Source organism: Acomys minous (assembly GCF_964271855.1).
Source record: "Acomys minous genome assembly, chromosome: 17".
In the NCBI taxonomy this organism is placed as follows: domain Eukaryota; kingdom Metazoa; phylum Chordata; class Mammalia; order Rodentia; family Muridae; genus Acomys; species Acomys minous.
Window position 1 is genome coordinate 8,706,114 of NC_140500.1, and position 17,924 is coordinate 8,724,037.

Consider the following 17,924-nt stretch of genomic DNA (forward strand, 5'->3'; position numbering starts at 1 on the left):
TCAAAGACTAGCCAGCCATCATCCGCCTTCACAGGTCAGCTTATGGCACACACTGACAACCTGCCCAATGACCAGTGACGTAGGTATTTAGGTGCAACCCTTGCTCTACCTTCTTCTGTGGTATCACTTCATATTCCACACAATCTGAATGGTTAGAAAGTAAGGGCAGCTCCACCCATTCTCTGCTGAAAATCCCTAGTTGGGGCTCAGTAGAAGGAATAGTTACAGTAACGGCGCTTAGGCACAGGAAGCCAGGGAAATAGTTCCAGAATCACGGTGTTGCCAACCTTTCTCCTACTCTCACTGATGACCTTCTCAGCATCTGCCTATAGGCACCTGTCCGCTGATGTTCACTCACTCATGCAGCACAGGGGAGAACTCTACTGCCTTATCCTCGCTAAGGTTTTGACCCACAAATTATCTTCCTCCCTCTTCCTGAACCTCACTCTTTATCACAGTGAGGAAGACGGGTGAATGTCACGACACCTGGGTGGACTTTGGTCACAGGATATAATGCCTCCCTAGTGAGTTCACATTCAAAGAAAACCATTTATTGGTGAAGCTTCGCTCCCAGGGTCCATTCATCCCGCCTAGTACTCATAGGCTACACCGGGAAATCATACACATTTCCTCCCCCCTTCCCTTTTCCTCTGTAAAGGATGTGGGTTTCGGAACTTCATGGAGCTAGAAGGTTGAACATGGTCCATGATCTTCCCATGAGCACACAAGTGGTTCCTTATGCCCTGCCCTGTCAATCTGTCTACTGCAGGTTCACACTGGCAGCTCTCCGCAGCACAATGGGAAATGTCCCTCGATCCCTACAACTTCTACGGCTCCAGACCTCCTTCAGAGGAGAAGCTTGCCTGCTCCCTTTCTTCCTTCGCCTTCGGGTCTCAGCTCCACTGTTGCAGAAATGAGAACCAGAGGGTTTTCTCTGAGCAGGAGAAGGGACACAGACCACAGCAGACTCTCGCCACTGCCAAGGCCAACTGAAAATAACCACCACAGACTAGACTGACCAGTCATTCAACAAGTGGAAAAATCTGGGAGGAAAAAGAAAAGCAGGCCGCGGAGACAATCCTGCAAAGCTAGTTTACAGAGACTGCTCTGAGGAACAGGATATGGATAAAACATCATTGCCTTTCCCTAACGACCCTGAGCAAATCAAAGCCACACTGGTTAGGCTTAAGAGATATTATGCATTAGAAAATAATAGGACTTAGGGTACATAGTGAGAAAAAAGGAAAGGCTTCCTGAATGTTCTCCTATGAAGTTGCATGATTTATTGCACTATTATACTCACAGTACATTAGACTATTAGAAACTAAGCTAATGTTCTTTGGGGCTATAATACCAACTTGCTACATAAGATATATATATATATATAAAATATATATATTTTAATAACAGGACACAAACAATTTAGTGCCTGCAGATTTCAATATGTGTAAGAACTATTTTTCAGATATTACCTTTATAATGATCCTTTGGTGTTAGAATTATATTTATTTTCAATTTGAGGATTATATTATAGGCTGCTGTCATTGTTTTTTGTTTTTTTTGTTTTGTTTTGTTTTGTTTTTTTGGTCTCCCTACAGAACTGGATGGCAAGGCCCTATTGCTGAACACACCACACTATTGAATCATCGGACATGGAGATAACATGACGGTGCTGACCCGGAAGGTTCTATGCACACGATTAGGGGAAGAAAGTAAATCAGCAATCTCACGCAGCTGTGAACCCTGTGTGCCAAAGTCATAAACTGCCTTGATAGATATGTCTGCCAGGGCAATAACGGCACAAAAATGGGAGCAACCAGCCACTTTCAAATTGGATTCAAAGGTGGCTGTACAAGATGGATTCAAAGGTGGCTCTACAAGGCTCAACACTATGCCTGATACTGTTATCTAAGCCAGAAACCCATAGTTGGCTAGGTCAGAGAGCCTACAGGGAGAACCTCACACCATTACTCTGCTAAATGTACAGAGTAATAAACGCCCCACACAGGTTCTAGCCTTTATTCCCATGTGTAAGCACATCTCTCAATCCTCACTAGAATGGCTTCTGTTTACAGTACATGGAGATTAACACAAAGACCCCGAAATGACCAACAGGCAGAGAATATGAGACTATGCAGAACTCAGACTTGAATGGAGCATGTATATACCACCCCATACCCCCAAAAACCTCAGGGATCAGCATAGTAAAAGGAGAGAGATTTTAAGAGCCAGCGGTAGTAGATGCTTGTGTGAAACAGTACTTACAAGGCACGACACCACCAATGCGCAACGACCTCACAGGGGCTATGACCGGGTGCTCAAGACCCGCACACAGTGGCCAGCCCAAATGCCAGTTGGCTGCAAAAAAAGAACTCATGAAGTCTCACCTCTCCCTGACCATCCATTGGCAGTTGATGGCTGGCTGGGCACAATCAGTTCTGTTCAGAGATACAGCCCCTAAGCCCCGCAGCCATTCACATGCCAGCACCCCTAACTGGAGTCGGTGGCTTTTTAAAGAGGAGGCACGAAGCTGACAATTCTGAAAGCAGATGTGTCTTTCAAAACATGGCTTATGATATCAACTAGAGCCTGGATCAATTCAGACACGAAAATCAAGTGGGGTTTCATAACACAGTCGTCTCCCTACGGCATCATCGTCCACTCAGCAAATACATTCAAGGGCTCAATCAACTTGGGTTAAGTCCCTTTCCATCCCTCATCCTTCTCATCTGAGGCACCTGTCCCAGCTCGAGCAGGTTCCTCTCCTTCCACTCCTAGTTGTGGTGACCTCATCAATACTGTGACAAGCACTGTAACCAACATACCTAAAACTGCATGTTTTCTATGACCCATGTAATGAAGTGAAACGCTGTTGGCGTTGTTTATTTGGCTCTTCTTATGTCTAGCTTACCATCCATGCCTTGGCCACATGCAAGAATAGAGAGACTCCCCTCATACCCTGAGAGTGACATTTGATGGGTGCCCTTTCCACTCTCCCCATTCATACAACCTTCAAAGTCCTACACTTGCCTAAATCATTCTTATGATACAGAAAAGTCACCTAAGTTTTAAAAAAGCGTTCAAGCATACACACTTTAAGACTTTGGTCTATCAGCAGGTTACCAAGAAGAGACTTGATACCCTATGAACATATACAGGGGGAGGTAATCCCCCTCAGGAACAGTCATAGGGGAGGGGAATAAGGGGAAAATGGAATGGAGGGAAGAATGGGAGGATACAAGGGATGGGATAACCATTGAGATGTAACAAGAATAAATTAATAAAGTAAAAAAAAAAGACTTTGGTCTATCACAGTCTAGCATCTCTACCCAACATTAGTATAATAACTTGTCACTTAGTCGTTGTCACAGCTCTGTGAACTAGGTTTACAAGTGGGGATAACGGATAGACAGAGTAGTCAAGAAATAACTTAGGAGCTAATCTCAAAAGGGAAAGATCGTAAGTGTTTAGGTTCACAAACTACTTTTCATTTTGGGTTTTTGGGTCTTTTGTTTTAAGACATTAGGTCTCATGTATCCCAGGCTAGTCCAAAACTCACTATGTTTCTTAGGCTGACACTGAATTCCTGGTTGTAGTCTGTGCCTCCCAAGTGCTGGGATTACAAGTGTGTGCCATAATATCTAGCCTACACAAGATACTACATGTGTGCCCACACATATGCACACATTTGTTTGCACATGGGTTTGCAAACTTGCTTTTCCCATATTAAGCCTTCTCACATTCAGAACTATTCAAATCAGACTGCAAAAGTCAGACTGGCCATATGGTATAAACAGACATAAGTTTGTAGCCCTCATCCAAGGCATCTGGATTGCTCCTTAAAGCCCTGAAGTTATTTATAATCCAGTAGGAAGTTTGATGGGGAGATCCGGGAACATGTACTTAAATGGGGTTTTCAAATTATTTTACATTTACACTAGATTCTGTAAAAAAGTACAAAATGGTGAGGAATTATACAAAGGAAGCCAGACAATCTTCTCACAAGCTTTGAGGTTATCTGCAAAATCTGTGAGTCATAGGTGTTCACTGACGGTAACAGATCATAAGCTATAGTTTGCTTCCCTACCCATGGTAGTCATATAAGAATAAATAGCAACCAGAGAAGAGTTTGGGAGAAGAAAATAATGTTGGAGCATCATCTTCAGCCTTCTGGCCCAATATATCTGACAGACATATTTGTGAGGCAGGAACTACTGAGGACTTGCTTACCCTGCCTTGGCAGAGTTTGGCCATCAGCTCTGCCTGTATCCAAGCTTGCCCATTTTGGGGCAGAATGCTATCTGTGGCAGAAACAAGGACATTTTGCCCAGTGGCTGGTTTGCTACCATTAAAGCCATCTCCATAAGGAGGTTCTTTGATGCTCTTCATCTTCTTTAAGGTAGGCTGGGTGCTGCCAGAAGTTAACCTCTCTTTCAATGCCATATTCTGTAGTTCTCTGAGGCATTTGAAAACCTTATCTAAGTATTTTACCTTATATATCTATAGAATGATATCAGTTAGACCTAGGATATATATTCTTGTGATAAAAATAGACTAGTAATTGACATGACCATGATACTCGTTGACATTTTTAATGCATTCTAGCCACATGAGAAGCTCGAGTTCACATAAAATTGACATTGTGTACATTTGTAGGTCAATGTAACAAACAGGCTCAAGAACTAAAGAATATGAATCTATATCTGGGAAAGTCCATGTCAGGAAAGCTCACCAACATGTGACACATCTCAGCCAGTGCAAAGCTTGCCCAGCACACACCAGTGAGTTCTTTCTCTGCCCCAAAGACAGCCCAAGAGCAATATTTAAAGAATTAGGCACTTGGTTTTTGGCTAAGTATTTTTCTGCCTGGGTAAACTTTAGCATGAGTTGTGTGCACTCATTTTTATGGGCTTGCATTTCTGACTGACACTTTATGTTTGAGATAACTCACTTATCAGTGTTCACTCATATCTTTCTCCAGCATTCCCAGCCTAATTCTCACGCTTCGAGCTAGGAGCAGCTAATAGCTGGAAGACGTTCCATTGCACGCACTTAAAAACTCCAAGCGTAGTCCTCCAGAAGGGTCTGGAGGAGCCAGCTCAGCTGTGATTCACGTACAAAGGAATGAGGAGATCGACACAATGAGCAACCACAGGATAAATCACAAGCCCTGTCTATCTAGAAAATGATTCCCTGTCTATCTAGAAAATGATTCCCTGTCTATCTAGAAAATGATTCCCTGTCTATCTAGAAAATTATTCCGGTGACGGGAAAAAAGAAAACTCCAAGAGTAAAGCTAGTCACTACTCTAGATAAGAGGCACCCAGCTCTGTAACTGTTAGAACCTTCGTTTCTAAATACTGTAATAAAATGGCTAGCAAATTCACAACTGGCTTGATCACAATGTGACGATGGACAGGAAGCGTAAGAGTAGGACTAACGTCTCAATTTGTTAGTTGTTTTTCCAATAGAAACAATATTTAGATTTTGCAAAGTAAGATATTCAAAGGACTCTCAACTTTGAAAGTTGTCATTATCAGAAATAAAATCTGCTGAAATAATTGACAGCCATAGAAAGAGAAAGCAACCTCCATTAAACTGTCAGAACTTTTTCCGAAACATTCTACCAAGTTTATCTAAGGGTCATGAAAGTCTAAATAGTACTGTCAAATTTTTAAATGTCTTATTTCAGTGAAAAGACAACATCTCTATTAAAATGGAACAGCAAACTGCTCCTTATTTAGTTAAAAATTTCCTGTTTTAACAAGTCAAATTCTATTAAACACCAGGATCATGAAGATATGATTCCTGTGTAAACCTACCTACCTACCTTCCTTCCTCCCTCTCTTCTTCTTCTTCTTTCTTCCTTCCTTCTTTCCCTACTTTCCTTCTTTCTTTTTATTTCTTTTTCTGTCGTAGTCTATAGCCCAGGCTGGCTCTGAGCTCATGATCCTCTTACTTCAACCCAATAATGGCGATTTTTGTGCTATGCACCTCCATGAGTGGGTATACAGATTTCCTTTGCCAGAAAACTTTCATCAACTTGGTAGGGCTGCAGAGACGAGTCAGTAGGTAAGATTCTTGCAGCACACCAAGTTCAGTTCCCTACACCCATGTCAACCACCTGTAACTCCAGCTCAAGAGGAACCAACACCCTCTGCAGCCTTCCAAGGACTCCTACATCACGCAAGTGCACACACAGACACACACACACTTAAATATCGAATATTTAAGAAACAGTGATCTTGAAGGTAGATTTGGGGGACTTTCAGTTATCAGTAATCTAAAAATGAACAAACAAGGCACATGTTAAACATGGATTTCCTAATATGGAGGGTGCAGGGAAATTCAGCCCTTTATGGGAGGCATCACAGAAGGCTCTTAAATAACATTTTATTATTTTTACTTATGTGTATGAGTGTTAGCCTGTATGTATAAAAGTGCAGCGTGTGCATGATAGGAACTGAACACAGATCCCCAGGAAAAGCAGTCAGAACTCTTAAACCTTGAGTAATCTTCCTGGATTCTCAGAAGCCATTTGCAAAAGCAACAACAACAAAATGCCAACCTCACATCACACTTGTAAGTTCTCAGACTTACCCATAGCTTCTTTTCCTTGCTTTAAACATTTTAGTCTCTACCCATTCTCAAGGGACATGGGGAAATAAATATTTTATTTAACAGACATTTCCTTTCCATCCACATACCCTGCCAGCCAGCACCTACAAAAAGCAAGGCACTCAGCCAAAATTTTCTAAGGAAAATGTTATGGGTTAGATGCAGAGACTGCAAACATGATTTCTTTTCTAAGGGATATTATCATGGTCTGAATATAACTTCCTTAATTCCAAATCTTAGAAAGAAAATCCCCCATGAAGCATAGGACACTCTCCTACCAACGCTCCGGGACCATGCTACAAACACTGGATCCCAAAGTACTGACCCTGCAGTGGGGGGTGGGGGGCAGGCGGGCGGGTCTCAGGCCACAAAGTTGAGTATGGCCTCTGAAGGATAGTGTCCCACATGAACCTATTTTGATCCTCAGAAATCCTTTGGATAAAAGCAAACAAGTTTCTTTATTTGTATTCACACCACCTTCAGAAGGTGACAGGGATATGGTGGCTGCACAGAGCAGCACACAAATTTGCCAGAAGACAAAAATCCCCCAACAAACCTCTCCGTGATTTAAAACTTACAGGAAATATTTGCCACAGCCTTCGCATGAGGAAATGTGCTTTACAATGACCTCAAAAGAGGGAAACATTTTATTAAAACCCTGTTAACCCCAAACCACAAGTTTCTTGCATAAAATCACTCCAGTGTTCTCAAAGTTACCTGTGGAAAACAGAAAGGCACTCCTTAACATTTTTTAGGTGCCCTTGAGAAAGAAGAATCTATTAGGTAAAAAGGATGTGGAAAAAATGGAGCAAGAGGGAAGGAGGGAGGGAATGAAAAAGGGAGGAGACAAACAGACAAAAAAAGGTTACTAGGGAAAATTTCTAGAAGACAAATAAATAGACCTAAGTATAGAAAGGGAAGCAATGACCAGCTACATTTAAATGTGAAGTCTTTCATAGGGTGAATGTCTATTACTGTACAGATTCTTTGGGTGGCTCCATCAAGTCTAAAGTCAGCATCACTGGAGTGAGCCTCATCCAAAATTACTTCTGTTTATTCAAATATGCTTATCTATATAACATTATTATGTAGATAATTATTAATTATTTCCATGGTAATATGTGAAAAATCTAGGTTAAAACTACTTTTAATCTTCTTTGTAATGGTAAAATAATATGCCTTGACTCAAGTGGCTATTTGTACCATATTCAGATAAAAAACCATGATCTACAGAATACATGCATTACTTTAAAATTAGTTGTATATGTCTAGGTCTTTAGATATGAAAAAGCATTTCATGCATGAAAAGTATTTTTGTCATTAATTATCCATGTAAAAGAGCTCCATTAGAATAAATAAATCCATGGAGTTTGATAGGAAATGACTTTAGACACTCCGAGACTTCTTCCATGAAATCAGTCTGTGATACCCACCTGCTTCCTGAATTTAGAAAGTACCTAATGTGAGTTCCTAGATGCCACAGAAATCTCTGGGCATCTATACAGATTGGAGCCCCCATTTCCAGGCCCTATTGCCTTCTGCTTTCATGGCTAAGGTCTAGAGAAGCAAAGGTGACAGGCAACTGAGTCTTCACAGGTTTGCCAATTTAGTTGCTGATGTTAGAAAGACAATATCCTGCCCTACAAAGATAAGTACTTTTATTGCCAAATGGTATACCCTGATCACCCTGGACAGATGATATGGAGGCAAGTGAAATCCTTGATACACAGAAAGCCAGGAAAGACAGACGACAGTTAACTATGACACTGTCACGAATCAGACGTACAGACTCTTCCCTAAAGACTGATAACTTTCCCCAAGTTTAAGTAACTATGTTTGAGTTTTCAAATATTGACAAAAGCACAAAATGAGAAAAAAAATGGCAGCCATTCAATTGCCAGATGCTAGAGTGAGACAAAAGGTGCAATCGAAATTATACCAGAACCACAAATGTGGTATTTTAAATGCTACCACTGGATCTATGTACATTTTCATTGTATATAAAGATGTAAAGTCAACTTCATCCTATTGAAAACTTACATCTACAATGACGAATGAGGTGGCCATCAGCCACAAGTGTGTCCTGACTCACCAGCAGGAGGCTAAAACAAAGAGAAGTTGCTCGTAGTAAAGCACACCTTAAATATTTATCTCAAGCATGCAGAACAGTAAGTAATGTACATCCATTTTCATCTCTGCTACATGCCGGGAAAAATATAATATTATTATAAATTTTATCTTTCCTTTTAGTCCTTTCATGTAAATACTAGAAAATGCAAAGCTAAATATGTGTGATATTTCTACTGAATATATAAGGCACTCACCTAGAATGCTGGTAGGACTGTTTTCATCAAAGCCACTGGGTGACACTGTTCTCCACAAAACTGACACAACCATGGCAATTTCCTGGCAGGGGGAAAATGACACATGTACAGGATGTGTACAGGTCACACATGCACATGCAAGTATGCACACGCCTACATGTGTAAATACACACAAGCTCTCACCCAACAGACTGTACGTCTATGGGACCACTCATCATCTCGGGGCGGGGGGTGGGGGAGGGGACTTTGTAGACTTTCACCCCTCTGCTGGGGACTTGCAGACTTGACAATTTGAATGATCATTCATAGGTCCCTCAATGGTAACGCAGCTAAGGTAGAATCAGCCATGCAGAAGGAGTTTCGTTTAGGACTCTTCCAGAACGGCCTTCTATCCTTTAAATCATAATGTCCCTTACGTGTTTCCTTAATGTCACATGTACGTACATTTTTTTATGGCTTTTGAAGAGGCTGGGCAAACTAATTTAGGGGAACACAAGCAGCTGTTTTCACTAACAGTTTTATAGCTTCTGTGGACATTTTGTGTGGGTTGAGTTTGAAATCCTGAACATGTTTCAACCAATTTCCTTTAAAAAACAAAAAACAAAAACCAAAAACAAAAAAAAACAAAAAAAACCTTGAATGGCTATGTGTAAGCTGCCACTGGAGACTTGAGTGGAATAAACTGAAGATTCTGCAGTTAGACTTTTCAATGCCACAAACGTTCATGGTGGGGCAAAGCTGACACTAATACTCCTTCCAAGGGGACTCCCTGGTATTCATGCAATAGTGTAAAGTGTTTCATGTTATTTTTACTTCTGACATACAGTCGTCTTCTTCTTCTTCTTCTTCTTCTTCTTCTTCTTCTTCTTCTTCTTCTTCTTCTTCTTCTTCTTCTTCTTCCTATTCTTATTCTTATTCTTTTTCATTATAATAACATACAGTCTTCTAAACTTGATTGGGAACCCAGGCTTGAGTCAATAGGTAAAATCACAAATGATGTCTAGGCTTGGCACTGTCCACCACAGTCCCTTCCTGTTTCCAGCCTTCTACTATCACGGCAGTAGCTGACTGACCTTCAGCTCACCCTCCCTCTGTGCCCTTTCCTCTGAAAACAGACTAGCTCAGGTCTGGTAACTACAGCCTGGCCCTGGGTTAAGAATCATTTAACATCCTTGCAAACAGCCATGAACTATCTAAAGATCCAAGAACGGCTGATGTGTTCCCTTAAAATATAGCATGGCCTACGTCTGCTTGTATTTTATCTTTATTTCTGAACATACTGTCAATGCACACCCGTTTCCACTTCTAAAGACATACTCTACACTTGCAAAGGTTGCTTCAAACTGAAAACATTTATGTTTAACACTCAAGTGCTGAACATTTTCCACTTATCTGACAGTATGGGCTTTTATGTTCTGTTTTGTTTTGTTTTTACATAAAAGCAGTACATGAATATTCGCATAGAATTTCAGGGAACAGATACATGGGTCCTGGATCCAGATTGGAAGCCTGCTCTATGAGCTTATCTACAGACTTTCATTTCTTTCTTTCTTCTTTCCTTCCTTCCTTTCTTTCCTTCTTCTTTGTGAGACAGGACCTCGTTAGTTCAGCTGTCCTCAACTTGTCTGCTATTGAAATCTGCCCTCCTGCTGCGGCTGCCACCTCCCAGGTTCTGGGATGACAGGGGTGCAGCTCCATGACCCCAATCTCCCCCATGTATTCTTTAAATGCTCATTCACATATTGATTATGATTTTTTCCCTTATGTAGATGCTTCATTTCCCCTGTGGTGTACTAAGCCCCGGAGAGACCTGGGTGGTGTCTTTTCCGTGTACACAGTTTTGGCACAAGCATACTGTTTTGGCACACTATTTAGCACAAGGCTGGGTGCGCAAATATGTTGACATGACATTTGATGGGCTGACTGACCAAAGGCCTATATAGATAACATTAGCTGAGAGGAGTGTTTCCTTTTAAAACAGCATAGAATATAAATACTTTTAAAACAATATAGAAGGTAAATAATATAACCGATTCATGGTTTTGACAATTATCCACCTGTGAACAACCCACATTAGCACTTCTTTTAGACTTCCGGCTTTGGGGATCAAATCTGTGTAGTTTATGTTGTAAACAGTGCAAACCTACAATCTTAGCCCAATGTTAAAGCAATGATCAACAGGGGCCTTACCAAAAGAAATAGACAAAAATATCCTGTAAAAAAAAATACTTCCAGTAAAATTCCCTAGACAATAAGACTGTAAAGGCAATTGTTTACTATCTATAGAAAGGTATTGAGTCATGGGGAGATCAACAGCCTTAACAACACACCTAAAATGCAAGAATACGGAGGTCTGGGGCTCTCTGCGGCTCTTCAGAATCATTTGCTAGAATATTACTGGACAGACCCATGCAGAAACTAGTCGTAGTTTCAATCAGCACGCAGTGCTTTTCGAAAATATGATTATTAAATATCATGCGGGGAGAGGGGAAGGAAGATGCCACGGGCTGAAGATCCACAGAGACTAAGAAGCAACTCATCATGTGTGTGGGGGTATGCATTGGTTTGCATGTATGGGTGCACGTTGGTCTGCATGTGTGGGTACACGCTGGTCTGCATGCGTGGGTGCATGTTGGTCTGGGTGCGTGTAGATAGGCATCTGTCCACAACGCGAAGGAGACATTGCTCGTGACCCAGCGCAAAAGTTTCAGCTTGTCGCTGTCTCTCCAGACACTATGGGACACAACAGTACCATTGATCCGGTATGCTCACACTCATGTTCTCTGAAAACTGCAACTTCCATGCTAATCCCCGCAACAAACACACTCCTTTAAAGGAGTCTAATAACAGGGCTTCCCAATTAAGTCAACATAAACTCTAGCAAGCTGTGGCCAACATGAACCATATTAATTGAAGGAATTTTAAAACAGAAGTGGGCTTATTGGTTTGATAGCCCCCCATCCACCCCGACACAGTATAAGGGTTTCAGCACGGAAGTTTCAGTGTGGGAATGGCTTCGGGTACCCAGGTGCCTGCAGACATAATTCTCAGAGCTAAATCTCTGAACGGAATTACAACAAATTCACACAAACGTCACAACAGATAGAATGCATGTTTTTCATGCCAGTGTCACTCACCCAGCCTGCCTGTACTCCCCCCCTCAGGCGTTTCCAGATGTATTTCATACACAGAGTCACTGTTCTGGCTGTTTATTTAATTAACATGACAGCCCGGCACACACTGTTTCTTTCAGTCCTACAGTTAAACTTTTTACACTTTAGACGCAAGACAGAAAGAGTAAAGTGACTGTTTTCACTCCTTCCAACCTCTGGAAATTTATATAGATTCTCTGACTATTTCTGTCAGTTAAAATGGTCCTTTGGTATGCTTTAAATATCAGTATTCACAAAGTAAAACAAACACACACATACACACACACACACACACACACACACACACACACACACACGAAAACAAAATGTTATTTTCCCCCACCTTTCCCAGGAGAATAAGAAAACCTTGTCTTGCCTTTCCATAGGTTGACATTAATTAATTTTAATTCTGTCAACAAGCCATAATCAATATTTATGTTTATGTCATTAGAAGCTGAGGAATAATACTGAAATATGATAGAAGTTACAATTTAAAAGCACCTATTTCTTAAACGTGTTCAATATAAGAAACATCAAAATACATTTAGAAATATAAAGTACGCTACATTCTATATGTTCAGAAATAGCGTATGGCACACATGATATCCCAGGTTCAATTCCCAACACCACCAAAACATTTCTGCCATTTTAAATACTGAAGTTATACTAAAGCTGTCTGCAGAATTACACAATGAATCCCTGAATACAGAACCTAACACCAAGCCTGATGACCAGAGAGAGTCCCAGGATACACATGAAGGAAGAACTAAGTCTTCCCGAATACACATGTTATAGTACATTCGTGTGTGTTACACACACACACACACACACACACACACACACACACGCACGCACAATTTTTAAAAACTGTCTCTAAAATTATTTAAGAGGAAATATTTCTGTTTATCTATACTGGGAAAGCTATCAAGTTCTGTTTGTTTTTAAGCAGTGGTATAAGAAATGTCACCACATGCCCACTATCCAGTACCAACAGAAACCATTTTTCTTTCTTTCTTTCTTTCTTTCTTTCTTTCTTTCTTTCTTTCTTTTAATTATTTGCACCAGGAGTTGGGGGGGGGTGTTTAAAATATCTTTTTCACAACACTGGTTAACAACTTGACCCTTCTATGCTACCAAACTTAAATTCCAGTGCATGCACATTCACATAGGCTAGGGATTCTCAACTGAGCGCTTAGAGAATCAGTCACAGGAGATTGTATCTTTTACTTCAGTAAGATGAGGCATATATTGTGTGCACCTCTACCTGCCTTTGTGCTCATCACACACACACAAAAAAAAATTAGTCATTAATGTGGTTCAAAGGCATCCATGGGGAGGGTTGGACGACTTGTATTTTTTCCCTATGAAACCATATGTTTAACATATTAAGTTCCTAAAAAGTAACTAAAATAAAATTGCATTTGGTTTGGAATCCATTGGAAATTAACGGGTAAGCTAGATTCATTAATTACAGAGGAGTTAGTGTCCAGTAATGTTCTGTGGAACGTACGGAGAACAACCATGCCTTGAGTGTTTTCCAGAAGTTGAGAGTTGCATGACTAACTTTGTGTTAAAGATGCAGGTACTTCTGTGTAGTGGGTGTTGAGGGGAGCAGCAGCAAGTTGACAAGGCCATATCTGCTGCCAGATGTCAGAATTCACTCCCAGAGGACACTTAGCAGGCCCCAGCCTTCCCAGACCATCAGCCTAAAAAGAGTAACTTAGCACAGGCATCTAAACCCAGCTTCAGTCTTGAGGATACAGGGTTGGCAAGACTGAGCCACAAAGATGCTGTCAGCTTTGCTGCTCATTGGAGGACACTTTCAGTTGCCCTCAGATACACCCGGTGCCTCCCCACTTCTATGACCAAAACCTAGACCTTCTTTTCCTTCCTTTGCCTCAAATTATCCATGTTACAAACTCAGTTCTACAGGGAATACAATTCTAGACTTCAGGGGAGAGTGGAAAGGAGTGAAGGAAGGAAGGAGGGAGAGAGGGAGGGAGATGGGTTTGCCTTGTGAGAATTTTAGCATAGTGTCTTCTGTGACTCTTTGGAAAGCAAAGAGAGTGAATTCACAGAATGCAGAAGCAGTGGTCACTGTCACCCACGCAGAGAAGAAAAATGACCCAACTCTGTCACTTCTACACTTCGCAATGAGCAATAGCTACGTCGATTCTTAGGAAGCCTCTGTCTTTTGTGCCTCTCAAAGGTGTTTAAAACTCACTGGTTGCCTACAAGAACTGCCCTGTTCAGAAACACACACACACACACACACACACACACACACACACACACACAATCCAGACAGCATTGGGGGAGTGGTAGATAGATGCTCATTTTATATTTATTCTGGACTTCGTCAGGTATGCAAATGATCACAGCACCCTTTGCCCTCTAATCAGAAGTTTGCTTCCTCATGATAAAAAAGATAAGCCATTTACTATATGGCTCCTAACCTTTTCACAGAGTTCGGCCAACGTATGAGCTGTCACCTCACCCTATCTCATAAGATACTATCCCATGTAGGCCCCGCCCAGTACCCACAATTATGTTCAGCAACAGCCTTAATGGGTCATATATAAAAACCAGTCTTCAGTGAGCACACCTTCACCCATGCCCTCTTTATAATTCCAAGGGTCCAGGTTGCTGTTGCATGTGACTAGGGCTTCCTAGCATCCTACCTGAGAATTTCTTCCTTTAGAACATCAACATGGCCTTAAATAAAAGCCATCGCTAAAGAAAGTGATCAGGATAGATGATAAATGTGCACCACCCAAGTAATGAATCAATAAACTTTCCGAGCTCCAAGCTCAATGAGACCCTTATAAGATGGCTGCAGTCCTTCATTATTTGCCAGTGTGGAGGAGAGAAAACGCATCTCTGTTCATCAGCAGAGCTGTTCCGGTCACCTGGAACCCTTCTGATCCCAAATCCACTCTGAAGTCCCTTAATCCAAAATGTCAGAAATTTAATTCTGAGGGCTAAGTGGCATTAATGGGGAGTCAAATTACTTCTGATTCAATCCAGATTTTTCCTATAAGCTAGGTTTCAGTGTTGGCAAGGAAGGACCACATCACATTTCCCTTTAAGTTACAGAGAAGTGTGTTGTCGATCTTCTTAATAGCCATGGTCCCATTTGAGAAGTTCTCCCTCCTGCACCCATCAGGGCACAACTTACCTTATTCTAAACGTCCCCCAAATTTCTACACAAACTAGGTAATCACACAGGGGCCTGTACTTTCCTCCTTTACTCTTAGAGCAAGGTTAGGCCCAGAAATATCTGTTTCTGCTAAACAAAGTTAAGGACGTCCATTTTAAAGCGAGAGCAAGGATGTGATGCTATCGTCCAGGCCACCACATGAACTCAAAGAACCCTCCATGTGGGTAATCACCTCCACTCCAGAAACAAGCCAACCACTCACACCATATGGTGGCCGACATTTCTCGGGAACACCTAACCAATTATCCCTAGGATATCCAAAAAAGAAAAAAAAAACTTACTATATCAGAGGGACAGCCTTTCAACCTCAAAGCTATCCCAAAGGGAAAACGGGTATGCATGATTTTAAATGGGGAAAGTGTACATTTCCACTTAGAGTACACAATCAGCTTCGCCAATCCCCCTCAACATGTGTCAAACCTGGTGGAGAAAAGACCTTACGCGCAACTTGTGTTTAAAATTGGAAATGGCTCTCCCATGCCATGCAGGGTAACTATATGGTGGCACCAAAGACATTTGCAACTCCCTCCCCCAAATAAGAACTAAGCTTCAAAATAAAAATAAAAAATAAAAAATAAACTAAGCTTCACTTCGAATTCAACCCTCCCCCCCCCCCCCCCCCCCCGCCTCGCCTCCAAGATGCATCTAGCTAGCAATCTTAGAGAGTCTGGATCAATATTTTCTGCAAATCCTGAGGAAGTCACTTGAATTTCTGTCCGCTTAGGTGTATAAATGCTCGTGAGAAAGGTTATTTTTCTGAGTGAACAATAAAAGCATAACTTCCAATTCTGTACCATTCTAAAGTTCACACATAGCCCTCAAGTGTAAAACCTTAGTTCAGAGTTCAACGCACACTGGTGTCTAATAACCAGAGTCTATCTAACACCAGACTGGCTGCCAGCTCTCCACCAGACTCACTGCAAAAACAGAAGCCCATGTCAGCGCCTGGCTATCAAGGATGCCTTGCCTGGCTGCTGAAACTTTTTTTTACTGGCTTTTATTAATGTTTACCTGGCACTTATTAAGAAATAAAATTTATTATATTTTAAAAGAGACAGAAATATAGAAAATGCACGTGTTGAAAGCTGCTTGCTTCTAATAAACAATTAAATAAGTTAGCTAATTCCAAAAATTCAGGGAGGGTAGAAGCGCTTCAGAAAGCACAGGGACGCCCAGGTGTAGGAGATTTGCAATCTCGGCCCAGCTGTGGAAATCCGAGCACCGCCACTCAATTTTGTTACTTTTTCTGTTTTCTGTTGTTCGGACTGTAAACTAGTCCATGAGACAGGGAACAGGCGGGGAGAAAGTCTACTTTCTTAGTTAAGTGTAAAGTTTTACTGTTTGGCAGGCTGGCTTCCTGGCCGCCTGCTCTCCACTCCCTGCGCGCTGACTGTTTCAAGCTTCCCCGGAGCGCCCCCCAAAGCGCCGCCCCAGCTTACCTGCTCCCTGGGTATGCAGGGCAGGGAGGTCCTCCGGTGAGACTTGCCGCTGCAGCCGGACATCTCGCCGGCCACCACCGAGCTGGACCGCCTCCTCCTCTTCCACCACACCGGAATCTCGTCTTTGCTCCTCGTGCTCAGCTGAGACCCAAACGGCTCCCTGGGCGGAGCCGGCCCGGAGCAATGCGGCAGGATCTGCTCCGCGTACCTGGCCAGCAGCAGCCCCAGCACAGCCGCCAAGTAAGCCAGGTAAGGTCTCCAGGCGACCTTGAACCTCTCCAGAGAAACCAGGGCCACAGTCCTGAGCGCGCTAGTCAAGGCGACCATGAGGACGCCCAGCCTCAGCCTCAGCACCAGCCATGTCGCGCCACCTAGGCAGCTGAGCAGGACCCCCGCGGCGGGCAGCGACAGCAGGCGACCGTCCCCCACGCCAAAGGAGAGCTGCACCAGCGCTTCCCCGGCGCAGCAGGCGGCCAACAGCGCGACAGCTAGAGACAGGCGCACCCCGGCGCGCAGCAGGCACAAGCCCATCCAGAAGAAGGCGCACAGGAGACTGAAGAGCAGCGCGGCCGGCTGCAGCCAAGGGCTGAGCTGCGCGCCGCCCCCGGGAGCACCTCCCCGAGGGCCCGGGAAGACGCCCCCTCGGGCTCCTTCCTCCTCCTCCTCCTCCTCGGCCGCCGCCTCCTGAGTCGACTCCAGCTCGCCTCCGACCTCCCCACCGACTAGCCTCACTAGCAGCGCCAGCAGCACGGACAGGGAGCCCGCGCACAGCGCCGAGAAGAGTTGCGAGGAGCTCCGGAGCGGCTGCAGCGCCGGGGCTCCCCAACAACCTGAGCCTCGCCGGGATAGAGGGGACGCGCCACGACGGTGGTGGTCCCTGCTCGCCACCCGAGCGGGACTCGACCCTTCAAGACCGGGCTTGATCCGGTCTTGGGCAGCCTCGCCCAGTACTGCCATGCGGTGCGCTCTCCGGGCAACCCCCACCCGTCCCACTCCTGCGTCCGTTCCTTTCTCGGCCCTACTCCCGGAATCCCTTTTCCTTGATCTATGCGAAGTTTCAACCTTGCAGAGAACTCAAGAGTGCGAGCGAAGACTTCTTCAAGTTGGCAGTTAGCGGGATCAGCCTTGGAATCCTCCCTCCCCACCCCCTTCTCTCCCACCCGCCTTCTCT

At 43.2% G+C, this 17,924-nt stretch overlaps 1 protein-coding gene across 4 annotated transcripts in view; it reads right to left on the minus strand.

Annotated features, from left to right (window-relative positions):
- The window catches only part of PDE3A (phosphodiesterase 3A), a 265,916-nt gene extending 248,020 nt beyond the window's left edge, over positions 1–17,896 (minus strand). For 2 of the 4 annotated variants that reach the window (XR_014776234.1, XM_084766248.1), the window contains exon 1: positions 16,754–17,893. Coding sequence is in view for 2 of the 4 variants with exons in the window: in XM_084766248.1 (XP_084622374.1) it covers positions 16,754–17,710 (957 nt within the window). In the remaining 2 variants the exon portion in view is untranslated. Of the gene's footprint in view, positions 1–16,753 lie in introns of all 4 variants that reach the window. The other 2 variants (XM_084766249.1, XM_084766250.1) reach the window with 2 other exon arrangements.
- Positions 17,897–17,924: the final 28 nt, after the last annotated feature.